This window comes from Syngnathus scovelli, chromosome 22 (assembly GCF_024217435.2).
Source record: "Syngnathus scovelli strain Florida chromosome 22, RoL_Ssco_1.2, whole genome shotgun sequence".
NCBI classification, from domain to species: Eukaryota; Metazoa; Chordata; class Actinopteri; order Syngnathiformes; family Syngnathidae; genus Syngnathus; species Syngnathus scovelli.
In genome coordinates, this window is record NC_090868.1 from 1,129,012 (window position 1) to 1,148,659 (window position 19,648).

At 51.6% G+C, this 19,648-nt stretch overlaps 1 protein-coding gene across 4 annotated transcripts; it reads right to left on the reverse strand.

Moving 5' to 3' along the window:
• Positions 1 to 65: 65 nt before the first annotated feature.
• Positions 66 to 18,603, reverse strand: ppp1r12a (protein phosphatase 1, regulatory subunit 12A). 4 transcript variants are annotated; one of them, XM_049761544.2, is made up of 28 exons: positions 18,550 to 18,595; positions 17,767 to 17,876; positions 16,314 to 16,805; positions 10,159 to 10,289; positions 9,496 to 9,614; positions 9,101 to 9,260; positions 8,882 to 9,026; positions 8,737 to 8,811; positions 8,581 to 8,672; positions 8,340 to 8,506; positions 8,150 to 8,250; positions 6,987 to 7,217; positions 6,836 to 6,927; positions 6,633 to 6,746; positions 6,270 to 6,422; positions 5,876 to 6,067; positions 5,682 to 5,804; positions 5,515 to 5,605; positions 5,268 to 5,429; positions 5,013 to 5,184; positions 4,439 to 4,560; positions 4,294 to 4,359; positions 4,179 to 4,195; positions 3,966 to 4,092; positions 3,795 to 3,899; positions 3,674 to 3,721; positions 3,046 to 3,096; positions 66 to 1,482 (listed from the first exon to the last, which is right to left on the reverse strand). In XM_049761544.2, exons 3-28 carry the CDS (start codon positions 16,548 to 16,550, stop codon positions 1,396 to 1,398), a joined length of 3,180 nt encoding a protein of 1,059 aa, XP_049617501.1. In that variant the 5' UTR covers positions 16,551 to 16,805; positions 17,767 to 17,876; positions 18,550 to 18,595; the 3' UTR covers positions 66 to 1,395. The 4 variants fall into 4 exon arrangements, with proteins under 4 accessions (XP_049617501.1, XP_049617499.1, XP_049617500.1 ...); XM_049761542.2 differs by lacking the exon at positions 66 to 1,482 and adding an exon at positions 1,920 to 2,587 and having other exon boundaries at positions 18,550 to 18,600; XM_049761543.2 differs by lacking the exons at positions 66 to 1,482; positions 18,550 to 18,595 and adding exons at positions 1,920 to 2,587; positions 17,961 to 18,103.
• Between the last annotated feature and the right edge of the window lie 1,045 nt (positions 18,604 to 19,648).

Here is a 19,648-nt window from a genome sequence, read left to right on the forward strand (position 1 = left end):
TTAAAAATGTGTCCCTTTATTTTTAAATCCATTAAACAAGTGTGAATAGAAAAATGAGCAAGAGGTGAACTTTACAATGTACAAGTTTATTTTAATGAACTCTTCAATGGTTGTAGTCACAGCACAGCTTGCATGTATTAAGCCACACACCTATTTTACAAGAAAAAAACAAAACAAAAAAACAAAGAATAAAACTCAACCAGAGTAGATGGTCATCATTCTCAGTCTATTTGCAGTGACTTACTTTTTTTTCTCTGACTAAAATATGCTTAATAATAAAAAGGCCACTGAAATACATCAAGGTTGGCGTGGAATATTTCAATGGTGTGTTTTGGACTCGCGGTGTCGACAGTGCACATAGACTTTTTTGTAAAACTGAGTCTGAGAGTCGTTGGCTAGAATACTAAATGAAAAACAGAAAAGCACTCATCCAAGTTAGTGAAAACAAAGAAAGTGAAATGGGGTCAAGCAGTTTTTTCCAACACTTGAACTCGTTGAAGAAAAAAACAAAACACTGTCGGCAGTCCCGCTTTGAAACCTGACACTTTTTGCCTTTCATCATCGAAAAAGAAAAAAAAAAAAACATGGAAAGAAAAAGACACCTGCTTGTCCTGTGTGGAATTGGTATACTTTTAATAGTAACAGACTCAGCATGTGCTGCTCTCAAACAAACATACAGCCTTATGTAAATACACACACGCATACATATATATATGCGCACGTGTGTATTTACACTCGGCACCTCCTAAAACAAGGTGACAAATACAGAGTATAAACCAACTAACACTACAAGCCAAAAAAAACGAGGGCGGGAGTGGAAGAAGAGTGACGCATCCGAAAACGATAATAATGCATATTGCACATTCAGTGAAAGCTTAAATTCCACCTGGTCCGCCTCGACATTTCTTTTTGTTTTTCTCTCCCTCTCGGAGGTAAAATGAAAACGGGGAGGGGATGGTGATCGGTGTGCGCGTCCGTGTGAGTGACTGCACGCGTGAGGAATTAAAAAAAAATAATAATAAAAAAAAAAAAAAAAAAAGGAATTGACCCTTCTCAGGGGGAGGAAGAAAAAGGGAACAGCACACTTACAACAGGAGGAAGTAAAAGGCGGCGTGGCACAAATAAAATCAGGTGTTAATTGTAATAATAATAATAACAATAATAATAATAATAACAATTGTTCCTCAAGAGCGTTCCTTTTTATGTACAACTAAGGCTTACTGGTTAAATAGACGTCGGCTTGTAAACGGTGGGGATGGAGAAAAAAAAAAAAAAAAAAGTCTGATGTCTCTTGCAATTTAATCGTCTAAATGTGCAATTCCATTAGTCACTGGCAGAGGGGGCTAGAGAGGAGGGGGTGGGTGGTGGCGGTGGGGGTCTTGGTGGGGGTCTGCTCTACTTGGAAAGCTTGCTAATGACTCGAATGAGCGCCCCGTTCTCGTCCTTTAGCCTCTGGTTGTCCGCTTTCAAGTCGGGGAGCGTCTGCGAGGGAACAACAAAAGCGCTTAGACACGTTAGGACCACAAGAGGGCGCCAAAACCAACGCTCACTGCAAATGACCAAAAAAAATAAAAATGGATCAATCGACAAGCCACGCATGCACACAACCAGATCCGGCAACTCAGACCCAACTTAAGATAGATCACGGCAATTCGGAAGCTCTGGAAGAAAAAAAAGGGGAGGGGCTCAAAGTGTCCACGCCGTCACTCTGCACCGCATCACGTGACGTGTGGACAAAAGTACTTTGAGCACGTTACATGATGGAATCTCAACAGAAGGGGGGCCAAACAAAATGGCCCCAATTCACCAAGAGGGACTCAAATGGCGGAAGGTCTTGTCACTTCATGCGAGCCAAAGACACTCAGACTACAAACTACAGAGGCCCACTTTCGTTTGCGTGCACGTTGGGTTGCAAGCGCCAATCGGGCCGGAATTGTGCCGACAAAGGAAAGTGTTTAACTAGGGATGGGCGAAATAGACAAAATAAATAAAACTGTACCGCTTGGCCGCTGGTTGATACATTGTTCGTGTTCTACTACGGTATGATATCTGTGACTGAGTAGTCAGGTTTGGAGGGGGTGGAGCCAAGTCCGGTGAGTGACACGGGTGTCAGTAAACGTCAGGGTAGCATCTCCCCACCTCATTTGGACACACGACTGCAGTAACGTTGCTCCGATTGAAGAAAAAAACAAAATAAAAACATCCCGAGACGCTTGGGAGCATCAACATTTTTTTGTTGTTGTTGTTGACTGTATTCAACTTGCTCCTGGCCAATGAGGTCAAATGAGTCGCCCAGCCCTAGTTGGCACCAAGAGAGCCCCTCCTCAGGCAAACCACCAACAACCGCAGGGAGGTGAAAACCAGTCGGGCACCTGTGGGCAGGGACGGGGCACGAATGGATGGTGTGGGGGGGGTGGGCAAGGGGAAAAGGGGGAGACGTGGCCGGCTTTTAGAGGTCGACGGCGGGCAGCTGGCTGCAGGCGGCCTGCGAGAGCTTCGCCACCACGCGGGCCAGCGCCCGGTTCTCGGCCTGCAGCCGCTCCTTAACCTGACGCAGAGTCTGAACCTGCTTTACCTGGGGGAGGTTCTGCGGGGGGAGGGGAGTTCCACGCGGCAGCCCAACAACAACAACAAGAAGAAATGAGGCGGACAACGAGAAGAGGAGGAGGACAAGAAGCAGACAGGAGGGAGGGAGGGAGGGAGGAGCACATTAATAGAAGAAGGAAGCGACAGGAGACAGGTAAACAGAAAAAGAAAGGTTGTTAGAAAATGGAGGACAGATTTTTGGACCCGTGTGGACTCACTTCAACAACCCACCATAACAGCAATTTAAAAACAAGTCATTCTACAAGGCTATCTAAAGACTCAACCCAGGCTCTACACCGCCCCCTTGTGGCGATTGACCAAAACGAGTCGTACCACTTGTTGGACCTGAAAATTTAAATGCTTAAAAAAATACCTTCAAAAATATGAATATTTCATCCTTTACACAAAAAAAACCCTGAAATCATTCAAGAACAAATTGGTGTGTGTGTGTGTGTCTACCTTGAGTTCCTCCTCCATCTCAGAAATTTTCCTTTCGAGCGCTCGTCTTTCCTGTGAGGGGCAGTAAAGATGAGTTACATTTTTGGGGGGGGGTGCGCTGACGTCGGCAAATCCAGCGGTGCCATATGATGCGCACGCACACACACAAACACACGTGAGGCGTCTACAAGCCATCAACACAGAGTGATCAACACGTGGTCCAAGTGATTCCCCCCCCCCCGTCTCAGCTGCTTGAAAAAGACATGCGCCCGCCCGCACGCACACAATATATATCGCTACATAGACATGTATAGAAGACGTCTGGACGAGTGGTGCTTTGACAAGAAAAAAGGAGGATAGATGGAGGTGGCGCGCGGCTACGAGTGACAGCAGCAAAAAAGGTCAAGTCAGCTCGGCTTCATACCAGCGGCCAGTTGATACTGAGGCCTGCTCGTTACCTTGAGATGTATTCAAAAGATAATCACGTGTCAAGGGGATTCTTTTACCATATACAACAAATTGTGTACCTATCTAAATCGCTAAATAGCTAAGCGTTACTCTTTTGACCCTTTCTAATCCTCTTGCCATTTTTTTTTGTATGTGAGGTGGCCATGAAGTGTTTGAGGAGGGACTTTTTGGCGCTACTGACCCTTTTCTCCATCTCAAGCTGCGACCTGTCGGCGTAGCGTTCCTGCCTCTGCAAACACAGAGCGGAGGAGGCGTGAGCTCACAAATGACAACGTTTGGTGATGAGGACGAGGAGGAAGCACCTGTGTGGCTTTTTCCAATTGCAGCTTCAAGTCAGCCAGCTCCAGGTCCGTGTCGCGTAATTGCGCCTTCAGCTTCTCGTTCTCGGCCAAGATCTGCTCATAGAGCTGCGGGGAAAAAGCGCGTGGTGGCGTTCAAACCGGGGCCACCCCCAAAGCGTTCCTCGGCTCTACCTTCTTGTAGTCGGTGGCGTCGTCTCTGTCCAGCCGGCTGGAGTACGTCCTGCGACTCTCGCCGTAGCTGCGGCTGAGCAGCGAGTCGTTGCGGTCCAAGGAGGACGCCGTGGTGCCGCTGCCGTTTCTGCAACGCCGGCGCCGCACGTCAGAAGGCGGCCAGGGCCAGGCCAGGCCGGCGCTCGCTCGCGCACACACACACACTAAACTCACCTGGACAACCTGTCCACCTGCGAGGAAACACAAGAACGCCAATGTTGAATATTTTAAAGCCAAGTTAGACTTTTTTTTAGACTGAGGGTGAATCTGAAAGGAAAATGGCGGTCACCTGCGCTTCTCCCTTGATGCTGCCGTCCTCCGAGTCGGACTGCTGCTCGGGCTCGTTGTCATGGCCCTGCAAAGATGATGACGACGGCGCACGTAAGAGCGCGCTTTATGACCCGCGTTAAAGGCGGGAGGGGCTTGTGTCTTACATCTTGGGTCCAGAAGGAGACGCCGGTGGATCGCCGCTTCTCGCGCGGCCGCCTGCGATCCCGGATGGAGCGAGGCTGGGACTTGTCGTCGCCTTCCTTCTCCTCTTCCTTTTTGTCCGCTTCTAAAGACAAAAGCGTACCTTCCTTTTAATCCTTGCTCACTTCACATACTGCTTGAAACGAGCACACTCGGTAATAAAAATCCGCAATGGATCACTCCGGGATGGTTTTCTGCGACAGAAAGGTTTCACAGAAATGAGCAGACGTGCTTTGGTGGGGGAAACACTGTGACCGTATTCTGAGCTTTGACATGATTGCTAAAGGTTGGAAAAAAGTCCTCATGAGGGAAGAAGCGGGCTTTGTTACAGGAAGACAAAGCGGCGAGTGTTTTCTTTCAGATCAACGCGCTGCGGCGACCTTCTATTATTCTCACGAGAGGCTTTACCCAATTTCCAGTCAGCTCTGACAAAAACGCGCCGTGGCTGGCTGGCTGGCTGGCGTGGCACTTGCGGAGTCAAACTAAGAGGATTATCGCGAGGCGGGCCGACATTTGCGCTGCGAGGGGAGCGCCGACCTTTCTCGGTGTCCCTGGAGGAGCGGCCGTAGGAGGAGGAGATGCCCGTCAGGCTGTTGGGCCTGTTGAGGCAGCCCGAGCCGGAGGTCGGGGCGGCTCCCGAGTACGACGGGGCCGAGGCGGTGCCGAGCGTGGAGATGGAGGACGAGGTGGCCGAGGTGCTGCGGTAGCGCTGTTTGAGAACGCACAAAAAAAAATGCCCGGTTACGTGGCAAAGTCGGACGCGGCTAAACGGGCCGTGCGCCGAGAACGTACGTCTTCAAAGCTGCGGTACTTTGGCCGGTAGTCGTCCTCCTTGGATTCGTAATCCTTCTCCTCTTGCTTCTCCTTGTCCTGCTTTTCCTCCTCGCGGCTCTTTGGGGTGCGACTCCTGCCGATGGTCTTCTCGGCCTCTTGCAGGTCGGTCAGAGTGACGCCCTGGCAAAGAAACAAAACAACTTAGTTTCTGCTTGTTTTTTTTTTTTTTTTCCCCTGAGCGGGGGGGTGGCTTCAATCAACTTACCTGGGTGGACCTCCTCGACTGGCGGGCCTGTCGGGAGCGAGCTTTCCTCTGCGATTCGGACTCCTCGTCTCGTACAGGTGTCAGGTACGACCTAAAAAAAAAGGTTTTTGGTTGAAGTAAATGAGAGGCAAATAAGGACGAGTCATTTTAGTATTCCTGGTGTTTACCTGCGCCGTTCGGGGCCCGTGCCGATGGCGGGGATGGTGGAGCCGGTGTTTACGGTGGGGATGACCGCGGCCGACTCGCGCTCCTTGTCCTTTTCCCGTTCCGCACTCTCCTCTGACCAGTACCTGTTGGGGGGGGGGCGCCCGTTAGACATTTTCTATGGCGCTGCCGCCTATGGAGACAAATTCCCGCCTACCTGCTGGTGAGACTGGTGGAGCCAGTGCGGGTGGAGGCGGAGCCCAGGCCGGAGAGCAGGCCGCCGCGGTGGCCCATGGATGAGGTAACCGATGATGAGGTGGTGGTAGTTGTGGCGGAAGAGGACGAGGCGGCCGAGGTGGGGGTGGTCGTCGAGGAGCTCAAGTCGTCGTATCGTCTGCCAAAAGAGCCGCTGCGGAGCGGAAGGATGCGCAAAGTGAGCGACAGGAGACAAATTGCTTCCTGTTCGGGGTATCTATTTTAATGTACTTCTAGATGCTATCTGCATTTGTATTGAGGTGTGCAAAACAACAACAACAACAAGCAAAGAGCTGCTGTTAATGGCAGACAAAAAGAGGAAGCGGTCGCGTGCGGCGTGGGGCTTCTGGGTGTACCTGCGGTAAATGCTGTACGACTGGTAGTGGGAGGTGGGCGGCTGCCAGGGTTTAGTGTTACAGGCGTTAGGGTCCAAGCTGGAGGTGGACGAAGACTTGGCCGGCACGTCCCGCGTGCTGCCGCTCCGCCCTAGCGCTAGCGTGTGGGACGTGCTGGCGAGGGCGTGGCGGGCGGGCGGAAGAAGCATGTTAGCAGTGGTGGCGCACGCACACACATCCATATACAGATATAAAGACAGACATTTGCGAGCCACTCTTGCCATGAAAAGCCTCGCCATGACACGTGTGGTTGCGGCTGACTCGTGCAAGTGGCAACACGACAGCCGTGTGCGCCCAGAGCCGGCTTCTCCTGCCTTTGCTTACCTTCGCTGGTAGCTGGAGGTTCTGTTGGTGGTGCCGCTTCCTTCGCTGTTCTTGGTGTCGTCGTCCCAGCGCCGCCGGGTGTACGAGCCGCTGCGGTTCAGTGCGGTCGAGTCCCTGTGGAGACCCACGCAAGCAGGCCCGCTTGATACGGCTCTCGTCGTGCCGATTGTTTCTCGGACCCTCCCTCGGCCGCTTCAGCCCACCTGTTTTCCTTCTCGTCGATGTCCGATGTACTGGCCAGCCTCCTGGGAATGGTCGGCGCCACGTAGGCCAGCCGCGTTCCCTTGTCCTTCTCCTGCGCAAAGTTGCAGAGTGAGCGCCACGTTGAGTCAAGGCTTGACCTTTCGGTCTGACCTTGTCTTTGTCTCTGTTGTCCAGCGAGGAGGAGAGGCGCGGGCTGGATGCGGAGCGCATCACCCCCGTGGTGGCGTCCTTCTCCCGCTGCGCCTCTTTGGCGGCCGTGATCTCCGCCAGCGCCCCGTAGCTGCCAGTCTTGCGCAGGCCCAGGCGCCACGACGCCGGCGACTCGTCCTTACGCTCCTCTTCCACTTTGGACGAGATCTTGGCGCTGAGCTGGGTGGCGGCCTGCGAAGAAGGAAGAAGAAGAACGTTAGGCGCAATTTGAGGAAAAGAGGTCATCCGGGTTATGGATCGGGGTTTTCATGCCTGTTACGAGGATAACATTGACTAACTGTACTTCTTCCATGGTGGCCAAGTTGGGAGCAAGTCACATTTGTGCAAGTTAGTCTTCACCTTTAAGTCGCAATTGAGCTCGTACAGCAACGCACAAGCCACGGCAACAAAATGCGACATCACGCTGATTTAAAAAAAAAAGTGGGTCAGGTGAGTGCTTGTCAGTTCTGAGGTTCCCGTTCTGAGGTGGTTTAGTGCAGCAGGTGCGTGAGGGAGGAGAAAACACCACCAAACTGGCCTCACCGTGGCTTTTTGGGGCACGAGAGAAATGCCAGTTTTGCGCAAGCCTTGACGCCACAATGCGGGACAGCCCGGCTCCGCCGCGGGCACGGCCACGGGGGGCGCAACGCAATCAAACTAAAAGCCAACCCAAGACACCGAGCCAGCAGACAGACAGACAGACAGACAGAGAGAGAGAGAAGGGAGGAGGTTGAGAGGCCAGGACTGAAGCAGCGGCAAAAAAAAAAAAAAAAAACCACGCTGCAGCGAGGACAGCCTTTTCCTTTGAGGACCACTAACGCCACACAAACATGACTTGCCAAGTGGCAAACGTTTGCTGCAAGAAAAGACAAACGTGTGGGTTACCAGGCTTCAAAGGAGGATTGAAGAAATAAAAAAAAAAAAAAGCAATAACACACATTTGCATGAAAAAGAGGGGGATCATCTGAAAGAGAAAGAGCAACCCTTGGAGTTTCAAACGCACTGAACAAGGAGGAGGCATGCGTGTCCTTTTCACCAGCAGAGGGCAGCAGCTGCAAAAGAGGCCCTGCCCTGCTCTGCCCTGCCTGCACTTGCTCAACATGCTAATATATTTAGCACACTACCTTCTTGGTGGGCGAGGGCGGGCTGCTCGGGGAGGACACGCCGATGGTGGTCGGGACGGGCGTCGTGCTGTTGCCCACCGATGCCGAAGGTTTGCTCTTGTCTAGACCAACAAGAGGAAGTCCGAGTTAGTTCTTTGATAACTTCAGGGGTTCCCAGAAATGAAGCGGAGGCAGCCCTGGTTCAACTCACCCGCTTCGTTCTCCGACTCGGAATCTTCCTCCTCCTCCTCTTCGCTGGAGCAGCTGGACTCGTCTTTCTTGCCCTCCTCTTCCTCGTCCTCCTCGTCCGCCTTTTCGGGCTCCAGCGCCTCGATCCGCGGGGCGCTCTTCTCCGACTCCAGTAGAAGCGTTTCTTTGCTGCGGCGCAAACGTTTGAGCTCCGTCAGAGGCGCGGCGTGACCGAGACGCGACGCCGTCCGGCTTTTGGTTACCTCTTGAGCGATTTCAGCGATTGGTTGTTGTCCCCCGTGGTGGTGGTTTCAATCAGAGGAGACTTTTTGATGTCTTTCTTCTCGCTCATCAGCTGGAATGAAGAGTGAAAATGAGAGCCAACCTTTTCCAGATGATTGCCGGCGCTTGACTCCTACCAGATTTTGTTTCTTTTGCAACTCTTCAAGGTAGCCCAGAACGTCTTCGTCCGAGACATCAAACGGCGTCTGGCCCTGATGCACAGTCAGCGGTGTCAAAAAAAAAAAAAAGAAAAAGCAAGCATTTTTTTGGGGTGACACCAACCATTTTATTGATGACGTCCATGTCGCAAAGGTTCTCCACGAGTATCCGGCAGGCCTCCTCTTTGCCCCAGTGCGCCGCCGCGTGGAGAGGAGTCCAGTCGTCGTAGTCTTTAATATTTACATCATACCCTGCTTGGATTAAAAGCCTGCCCGATACAAAAACAGGCACAGGAACCATGATTGGGATTTCCTTGGAGGTTTTCGGGCTTTCGCGTCTTACTTTAAAACCTCCACGTAGCCCTTAGCGGCGGCCACGTGCAGCGCCGTTCCTCCAGACTTGGCATGGCGGATGTCCTGGATCTGGCCGCTGTTGACCCACTGGCGGGCGTCGCGCAGCATGACACGCTCCTCCTCCTTGCGGGCCGCCTCGATGTCCACGCCTGCGCACACAGCCAAACGTCGTCCCCCGTGAGCTCGACTGTCGCGCTTTGCGCCAAACTTCTGTCGGCGTGCCGTGAGTTAGCGGCCAGTTAATCGGGTCAATGTGTCGGCGCCGTATGACAAAGAGGCCTGCATTGTGTCTCCAGACACCTGGTCCGCTCGCTAAACTAAATCAGCGCAAAACGCCGGCCGCTTGTCAGCTGAGTGTTACGACAGAGAAGCGGGCCGGCGTACCTTGCCGGTTGATTTCGTTCTGCAGGAGCTCTTTCATGGCCTCCTCCTCGGCGATGTCCAGCGGCGTCTCGCCCTCGCTGTTGACCACGCCCACGCTGGCCCCCTGGCTGATGAGGTACCTGCCGATCAAGACACGAGCACAGGCTTTCAAGCCTTGCGAGCCAGAAAAAGTCTCTGACACACATTTGAAGTTTCTTTTTTTAGAAGGAAAGCCACAGTTGATTGACTTGCGTTCAATTTAGTAAGATAAATATTCATCGGCTATAAAATGGATGCAATAAAGATGGGCGGAATGGAAACGGCTGATTAACGAGCGCAACGGCCCCGGGCTGCACTTTGCCCTTTGACCTCTCGCTCGGCATCTCGACATTGGCCACTTTGTGGCGCAACGTTGTTGTTGTTGTTGTTTGCCGGCTGGCCCCGACTAAAAGGAGCCTTCTTCTTTTTCCCTGTGTGTGACGCATTGTCTCCATTAGTCACCAGCCTGAGCAGCGACTTGAGCCTCCGCTTTCGCTATCACAGAGCTTCTCTCCCGAGGTTTCCGCAAAGTGCCGCGGCTAAATGTGGAGCCTGACGGCAAATCAGGTCATAAAACGGGAAGCGAGCACTCCCGCGAGCGGCCCCGATGCCCTCCTTGATAAGATGGCAAGGCGCGCCACTCACTCTGCGATGCTCAGGTACCCGCAGGAGGCGGCGGCGTGGAGGGGGATCCAGCCCTCGTTGTCGGGTTGGTTGATGCTGGCCCCTTGCGTCACCAGGAACGTCACCATGTCCGGGTTGTCGTCGATGCAAGCCTGGTCGCGCAAAAAAAAAAAGAAAAAAAGAGAGATCCATACAATTGTTAACTGGACGTTTTGCCATCTAGTGGATGACCTTGGAGTTGCTCACATTTATAGTTGTGGCTCTGATAAATAATGTTTAAGGAATTAATGGCGTGGCCAGAGAAAACCCTGGCGAGCTTGAGAAGGGTGAGGCAAATGCACGTGCTGGCTGATATTTGAGAATACTTTGAGAATAAACACGTGAGCTTCCTTGCTAGACTGGCCTTGCAATTACCACAGCGCACTCATAAAAATCCCCACTCACCCACCATCCTTCAACACAGCGCCTGGACTGTCTCTCTCTCTCTCTCTTGCAGCCGAGGTTGCTATGACAACAAAGTCATTGACATCAGATAGACACACACACACACACGCGCGCGCATGTGGCCTCACGTTCGGGGCACACGTCTATCTGGCTGCAATCCTTGTCCAAATTTGGTTGCTTTGCACGGCCGTAGATGGCCAAGAGCGCCGAGTATCTGGGCTCGGCTTATCTCGCCGTGCTTGCGCTCGTGCGTGTGCGTGAAGGGAACATCTCCTGCCACAGGTGGACGACGACGACAACAACAACAGGATTTTTTTTCAAAAGCAATGAGTACAGGTGTCAAAAGTCAGCCAGTGAGCTGGCTTCCATTTTTCTTTCTTCCTCATTTCAAACTAAGCGTGAAAAATGATAAACAAAGGCAGGGGCAATTATGTAATACGAGGATTCGGGTTCTCATGCAGAACTTATTAGGCGAGGGGACAAGACCGGAAATGACTCGTTCGAGGAACACCGTCCGGCTGACCGACGTCGTGGCTTGCCGTGTTGATAAATAATCAATGCCGGCGGCATTTCAATGCTTTCATTACATTTGAACTCATCTTCTGTTCAACTTTATGCTAGGACCGACGGAATCTTTCTTTGGCTGCATATTCATTTTGACTTTTGTTGTCAAGGTTTTGCCATCATTTCTTTCAAATGCAAAACAAGAACAAATTAAGGCGCCGACAACCTTGAGGAAGCTATTGCATTTCCCGCCGCGGATTTATTTTGCCTTTTGGCCTCAAATAGTGCCGACCGCAAAAGCGCCCTCCTCTCCTCTCCTCTCGGCCCTGCCTGGACTAGCATACCAGTGGAGAAATTCCCAGATAAGTATTACTCCTAGCCTCGGGGCTCTCAGGCAACGGCGGCGCTCTGGCCACGCCCGCCAGCCCTCGTCATCCGGCGCCTCCGCCGGCCGCTTCCACAAAAGGAATTCCTCTGCGGACGAGGGGGTCCAAGGGCGCTTAATGCAAAAAAAAAAAAAAAAATGTCAGAATAGATCAAAGAAAGATGAGGAAATTTAAGTTAGGTGGAAGAAGGTGGACGGACGTGCCGCTAGAGAGCTCCCGCGCTTGTTTGTCGGGTTCGGGAGGCCGCAGGGTACGAGGGGGCGGGCAGGGGGGGGGGCTGAAGGGCGACCAGCTGGGTCCCTACACACAGCGAGATGAGCTCACTTCTAACACACACACACACATGCTGCCTGCCTCTAGCTGCTACCGATGACGACCATATAAGGACGTGGGATTCCCGTGGAAAAAGAGGGGCAAGATTGAGGAAGAGCGGGGTCAAAAAAAAAAAAGAGAAAAAAATGCCTGCGAGATTTGAGCAGGAGAAAGGGGCTGCCGATATTCCCGAGCAGATCGCCATTTACAATCATTAGCCAATACGGACGGTGATAAGAGAGGCGAGTGCAAGAAGGAGGTGGCCTCAGCAAAGAGGAAATGAGAAAAATAAACAGCCACTTCCTGTTGCTCTTCAGGGCCCCGGCGACGCTTTCCGATCGCTCGCCGAGGAATCCCGGAGAGCCACCGCCGTGTCATTTGTTTGACGCCTCCTCTGAGCCCACATCCAGGAAGTGAGATAACGTGGCCTTCCTTGGATGGAAACGTCGCAATATGAAAGCTGCTTGCAAAAAGCCGCGCGCGCGCTCACCCGTCACTTATTGGTGCTCTATTTATTTATTTAAAACCTGTCATGCAAATGAGGAGAGTCGCTCGAGGGGGGGCTCATCAATTATTCACTCTGCAGTCAATTAACATTCAATTTACTGAGCCGGCCTTCAAGCTCCACAAAACAAAAGCGCACCGGAGCAAATTAATTCAATCTCACACTTTGATGAATCAACTCCACCTTCCTTGATCTGCAACGCTGTGATGGGCTTTTGTGAACAATGCGACCCGCCTTAATGATGTCGTATGCCATCTACCAAATCCATAAATCAGCAAGCGGCCATTTTGCGACAGAAGGAATGTTTGTCGGCGGACAACAAACGGACACGCGCGCTTCCACAATGAGGAATTTGCCGTCTCCCCGTCCAGGTGTTTGCACTTGCGAGGCGGCTCGTAAAAAAAAAGCAGAGCGGCCTCCCGCCGTCGCTTCTGCTGAAGACAGAGCGACGTGATGCCACGGGGCGCATTGATGAGCTGAAGTCATCCCGCAAACATCTGAAAAGTCCACGCGCAGCTTTTGCAGAAGACTTGAAATGATTGGCTCACGCCAAAGTTGAGCCCGGGTCAAGTCCGCGTGGCGGTTTGCAGGAATTCTTCTTTCCGACCTCGGGTGAACCGGTTCCAACCTGCCGCTGACAACCTGCGGCGTTTCATTATTAACGTGACAGCTTTAAGGTGAGCGTCACGGGCGAGTCACGGCCGCCGCCGACCCGGCATCGCATCATCGACATCACAAGGACTTCCTGCCGGATGATTACGGGGTCGACCCGCCAATTACAGACGTGAGAATGTAGGCGCTCGCTTAGTCACTCGAGTGTTGCCGGGTCCAAAACTTGACATTTCTAACACCGGTCCGGGAATGGACCGAGCCCGACATGCTTGTTGCTGCCATCTGTTTGCACAAAAAAAAAAAAAGATAGGCCACAGATTGAGGTTGACCCGATTTCCCGTTTAACACAGCGTGGTTAATTGCATCAAAATGATGGCAGCGGGACCCCTCCAAAAAGAGATCAACTGGAAATCCAGTTCATGAATAATTGAGAAGGTGCACCTTGGGCGACGACATTAGAAATGCGCCAGTGACTCTCGACGAGCCCCTCATTTTACAAACAAAAGGCTTCCAGCGGAATTTTGAACTATTTTCATTCATTTTCAGTTGAACTAAATGACGGTCAATCCCCCCCCCCATCGAGCTGACTCATTTTCTCGCCACCGCCGAGCTCTGCCAAACGCTTTCCTTCTCCCCCCCCCGGTTATGCAACTCCCACTCTGCACATGCAAATCCACCGACGCGCTGTGCTCGAGTCGTCGTCGCCATGGCGACCGCTTCAGATAAAGTCACCGACTTTGGGTTGGAATCGGGTGCCGGTTGCGTTGGCCCGGCGGGAGGAAAGCAAAAGTTCAGGTGTGGGTCAGCGTGGAGCTTTTCTTGGTTACCTCCACGCTAATTGGCTTGATGGAGCTCAGCAACGTGGGGACAGGCCGAAGGGGGGGTAGGTGACAGCTGAGGAATGTCTGCGCCGCTCGCTCTTTGCCATGGTTTCCAAATAGTGTCATGTGAGGAATGCGGAGGCCGAGGCGACGGCACTCGGAATGCTACGCTCCCGCGACCAGTTTAGCAAAGAGGACGCGCTTTTCACTTTTGACGCCCACCTGAACCCGAGCGCCGAGACAAGAATGCATCGGCGGGCTTATGCGTTTTGTATCTGGGGCTGGAGAGGCCTCTCGCTACGACGTTGCCGTTACAAAAACGATCTGAAAGCGCGCAAGCTTAGCACGTATTATGTCATCTGGAAAAAGACAAAAATATCCCAACTGCAGATTATTAAATTGTGTGTAGCTCGCTCAAGAAATTTTTTGCTCTGACCAGCCAATCAGACGGTGGAAAAATGCTGACATCATCTCTGCGAAAATTGGTTAGAGGTAGAGCCCCCATTGCTGATTTAGTTTTAATGACATCAGTCTACACTAGTTATTCTGAAGGTTCTCGGCAGATTAGATTAGCCGAGCGAAACGCTGGCAAATGAAAAGACGAGACTCCAGTCGCTGGAAGAAGTATCAAATTTAGGTGGTAACGAAGGTCCAGTGCTTCTGAACGAGCAAAGCGGCCAATGGCTGAATTCCGCCAGCGGGACAGGCGGCTGGCTGGTGACTCCTTCCCAATGCCAGATTACGCCAGGCCCTCCACTAGAAAGCGTGGCCACCGACTGAGTCATAGCCAAAGTTAGCATCATCGCTTGAAACACAGTCGGGGGAACTTGCGCCCGCGGTATTTATAACCCTGCCCCGGTCAACGGCTTTCGGGAGCGATACGCCACGCCAGCCTCTCTTCCCCCCAGCCCGGAGCGATGCGCCGTGCCTCCCTTCCCAAATGTAACAAAGACACAGGCGTCGTGTTGACTTCTGGAATTTAGCGGGCTGTAGTGCCACCTTCGCTCCTTAAAAAGCCCACCCTGCAAAAACACTGCATGACCTACAACACACACACACACAGGGGAGCTTCTCCACTCCAGAGATGGTTACGTCTCTCTTGCGAGTCGCCATCCCAAAAAAAGGCAACTGCGACACACAGACAGGGAGTATTACGTGTACACTTGAATGAGAGCGATGCAGATACATGTGTTTCTTCTAAAAATGTTAACAGGTGTTGACAAATAGAGCGAGGTGAGCACGTGATGACACAGAGCTTAGGAGTCAAGTGAGTAAGAAAGTGACATCACCGCCTATCTATGCATGAATTCTAGGGTTTGATAGCAGAAGTCTCGCATTGGCCTCTCGACAATTTTAGCACTTGGACAAATGTCATCAACAAAGCTGCTGTCATCAAGACTATTGCTAAAAATACCACGAAGTAGAGTAGGGCCCACCAGAAACACAAGAATGGGCTGATGAATGCCGAGCCAGCACAAATTGCACAAGTTCATGAAACTTCACGAGTTCACATCACTGAGTCACTTCTGAGGATCTCAATTGTGACACGGCGTCTATTAACAAGCGCACTTCTGCACCCTTTGAACACATGATACACAACTGCGATATCTGGTTGAAGAAGTCAAGTTAATGGTGCCAATCGTCAGGCCAAAGAGCTGCCATCTCATCATTTGACTGAAGGGCAGCTAGCCTCGCTAGCAGGGGAGAAGCTAGCTCGGGAATGTCGACATGTCAGTGGATTTAAAAGCACACGTTCGCACTTTGAAAGTCATTACATGTCAACTTTTGTGGGTCAAAAAAGTTACTCGAGGACTGGACGGTTCCAAAGACAGCTTATCCAAAGACAAACCCAAAATTAAACGATCGATGGTGGCTAACTGGAGCTGCATACTTAAGCTAACGTAACATTAGCATTTGCCTGCTAATCCAGCCATAATTCACGGTGAAACCAACACAGCACTGCGGAATGTTTTAATAAAACCAACAACGAGACAATATATCAACTTGTGGTGAACACGAGCGTGTGATCGGAATAATATATGATCGCCAACTAGCCACTGTTGCTAACGGAGGGCTTATCAACAAACCGACTTTAGCCGCTAGCACTTAGCAACAAAACGCTAATTTCCTCCTTGTTAAATCAAGCGCGTCTCAATCGGTGACAATCCCAAACAAAGTAGTACCGGTTTATCACCAATTAGCACGCGAAAAAAAGTAGAAAACGAACTGACAGATCGCACCGAAGCGCCACAGCCGCTGCATTGCCAGCATTTAGACTGCGCCCACTGCGCCGGGCTATCACCTGGTGTGAAGTACAGTTGCCCCCAAAAGGCTTTAAAAAAAAAAAACACAACAGCAGCAACGCACCAGGCCGTTAACTTTGCTACGTTTACACGAGTAAAAACGCAACTTATAGTGGACGAAAGTGAAAACATGAGCACCCGGAGCAGGGCAGTGTGAGCGGCCGAGCTCCGGGGCTCCAAGTAGGTAAACAACGGGAGGAGAACCAGAATGGCCTCCACTTGACAGGTGTTCAAGGGATATTCGTGGCGATCGCAGCCGGGCCCAGCTTGGGTTCGAGGGTTCACCAACCTGGTGGAGGGCGGTGAGCCCGTCGACGTTGGCGTAGTTGATGTCGGCGCCGCGGTCGAGCATTCGCAGCACCTCCTCCGTGTCGCCGCTGGAGCAGGCGGCCAGGAACACGGCGCCATCGTCGAACTTCACCTTCGTCTTCTTCTTCTTCAGAATCGGCGGCTCCAGGTCCGTCTCGGAGCCCAGCCACCGCTTCAGCTGCTCATTCCTCTTCTGCTTGGCGTCCGCCATCTTCATCCCCCTCCAGTCTCGGGCTTCTTATCTTCCTCCGAGAGAGGATATACTTTATAGTGGCACTCTCCCACAGCGCACTGGGGCGTGGGAAGGGAGGGCTGCGTGCGGGGAAGGAGGTGGAGGGCGGACCGGGGGTAGGACGAGGAGGAGGAGGGACGATCCGAGCTCGGCGTCAGCGCGAGAAGAGGGCGGATGGATTGTTGCCTCGTAGTCTCGCGAGATCGCCGCGATGTCGGAGCTGCAGTGTGACGTCACCTGCTGGAGAGAGAGAGAGAGAGAGAGAGAGAGAGAGAGAGAGAGAGAGAGAGAGAGAGAGAGAGAGAGAGAGAGAGAGAGCGTAATCCTTATAAACTGACTGACACCAAATAAGACGAGGCAGCGCTTGAAAATATTACATAAGAGCCAGTAGGCAGACGTCCTATAAACAATTTTACTTGGCTAAATATGCATCGGAGAGATAAACTTGCATGCATGTATGTGAGCCAAAAGTATTGATATCATGATGAAAATCATATAACAATAAAACCTCCAAAAGCTAAAGCAGCATTAGCATTGCAACTATGGCAAGCTATTGTTTTACCGTGCCAATATGAACTTGGATGCTAACCAAAACAGCAGCACCTGACAAAGCCCGTAAACATATTCAAGATATTAGAGAGACAATCTGCACTCCAGTAGATTCTGACGCCGTCTATGTTTACGCTACTTACAGTATTTGTATTAGACACTTCCCTCCAGCTACAATAAAGAAAGTCCCGCAGCCTTTATTTGTAGTATTAACGCTGCAGATAAGGATATCACCAATCTGTTGTCAGGGTGATTCCATTTCTTTCTGAGGGCGTTCAGAACATGAAAGCCGGTCCGGGCGTCTATCTTCCTGATAGCGGCCCTCCACATCCCTGAGGCGCCAACCGCAGGCAGGGGGTGACACGGGGAGCATGGGAGCGGGAATTGTCCACACTTGAAACTTCCTGGCTATCTCCCGCCGATGAGTGCCGGGGCGCCCCCGAAACGGGACCGGGAGCACTTGGGTCCATTTGGACCGAGTGTGATTGGAGTTGTGTGTTTTTTACAAAGGCCGCTATCAATGCCAGACAACGCCGTAGGGGGCGGGGCCTCCGAGCTGACTCGCGAGCGACACACCTGACCGCGGTTTCCTGAAAGCGACGCTGCTAATGGAACAACAGTCGAGTTGTGAGTCAAATTGGGTCCTTCGTACCTGTTGTGTCCTCAAACTGTCGTCGAGGTGGAAAAGCAGAAGCTTGTTGAACCCAGTGACCGACCGTTAGACCAAAGGGGAAGTGCCTTAAGAACCCGTGAAGTTGCTTCCTGAAATTGAAGAGCCAAAGACAAAAGTCAAAAGACAACTCCACGAGCGGACATGTTGCATGTTCTAAAATCAGCCGCTCCTACCAATAGTGAGTATGCAGTTTCTATGACAACCAGCTCTGCTACGGTCTAAATAAAGGGTCCAGTTCCCACTCTTACAAAGATTAAAAAAAAAGTTTTTCGCTGCCGAGCCCTCGTACCTGTGTCGGAAATGGGACCTTTGCCTGAAGATGTGAGTGGGAGTGATAGGGAGGGAGGGAGGGAGGGAGGGAGCGGAGGAGAAGAAAGTGTGTGCATGTGTGTGTGGGCTCGGCGGCCTTCCAGCGCAACTTGCTTTGCTTTTCAGCTCCAATCAAAACAGGCACAAATCAAAGCAGTCAAAAACGACTTTTTCCACGTTTCGGTTTCATCATCTTATTTATACAATTTCTAATCTCTATTTTAGAGATTTGAAATAATGATCTTTCGTGGGCTCATCCGCGACAAAAATGGCACATTTATCCAGATCTTCACCAAGGAGGAGGGGGAGGAGGAGGCGGCGGTGGAATGCTAAAAATAGCCAGGCTACATATATGTACATAAAGTGTGCGCGCAGCATTCCCCGGATAACAGCAGATGGCTTGCGGATAACACACGCACGCGCACACGCACATACTACGTGGTGGGCGCTCACCTTGATAGGTGCAAAGCAGTGCTTGAAGCTTCACAACCTGGTGTCCGTCAAGCTGCAATGGAGCCAATTGGCTTCTTTAGGGTCACATATGGGCAGAAAAAAAGAAAAAATCAGCAATCAATGACACTGACGATGACACCGATTGACTTATGAGTCACCTGAGTACCCGTCAGAGCGATGGAGTGAAAATTGACCACTTTGGAACAACAAAACGTCAAGTGGGGAAACGTGCGGAGGCAGGATGTGATCTGATTGGTTGCCCGCAAGCACAAGTGAGCGCGGGCTACTTGCTCATCGTGCGTCCTTCTCTGCCACGCCAGCCTCATCTCATCTTTCATAACAGCTCTCGATGTACGCAGCGGGGTGAAGTCATCAGCAGCCCCCCATTTGTGTTCTTCTTCTCTCTCTGCATGATGAGTTTGGCTCAAGACTGCAAGGAGGGAGAAAAAAAAAAAAAAACACGTCAAGGTGGGGGTGCGCGGGAGGAAAGAGTCCACGACATCATCTCTCCACGCCTTTTAAGGAGCTCTCCGGCGGAGGCCTGACAGCGCTGGCCCACTTTCCCATTGCCGCGTTTCCCAGCCTTTCCTCTTGGGAGACAAACGCCCGCACACACACATACACAGACAAAATGGCCGCCGTCTTTTTGCTACTTTTGTTTGGCGCTAAACGTAGCGCGCGTCCAAGTTGCACAATTGCGTCGAGCCGTCGCCGAGAATAACAATAAGAGTGGAAGCTAAATGTGAGCTTTGGATGCCGTGTCCCCATCTTCAACCCACTGAGTCATCTGTGACCCTTGAACCCACGCACACACACGCACTGGCAGAAAGATGATGGAAAATAAGAGCGATGGAACAAGTGAAGGAGGCGAGTGACACTAACAGAGGGGAAGTGCTGTGCGTGTGTGTGTGTGTGTGTGTGTGTGTTGAAGCAGCACAATTATTGATACACTTAGTGGATTTTTTTAAAGCGGTATTGGGGTAGTCTCATTTCACTTGCACATTTGGAGGTGATTTACAGCTGTCGACTTTCGCCTGTGCAATTCTTGGGCTGATTTACGGTATTCTCATTTTGACTTATGCATTTTGGAGTGATTTAT

What these genes read in the sequence shown, in the direction of transcription:
- ppp1r12a (XM_049761542.2), bottom strand. Translation starts at nt 16,550, where the DNA reads ATGAAGATGGCGGACGCCAAGCAGAAGAGGAATGAGCAGCTGAAGCGG. An exon ending in ACGCCACCGACTACAAGAAG is followed by an intron (nt 3,900 to 3,965) that starts GTAGAGCCGAGG and finishes TTTTCCCCGCAG; the next exon opens with CTCTATGAGCAGATCTTGGC. An exon ending in AGCTTGAGATGGAGAAAAGG is followed by an intron (nt 3,097 to 3,673) that starts GTCAGTAGCGCC and finishes TGCCCCTCACAG; the next exon opens with GAAAGACGAGCGCTCGAAAG.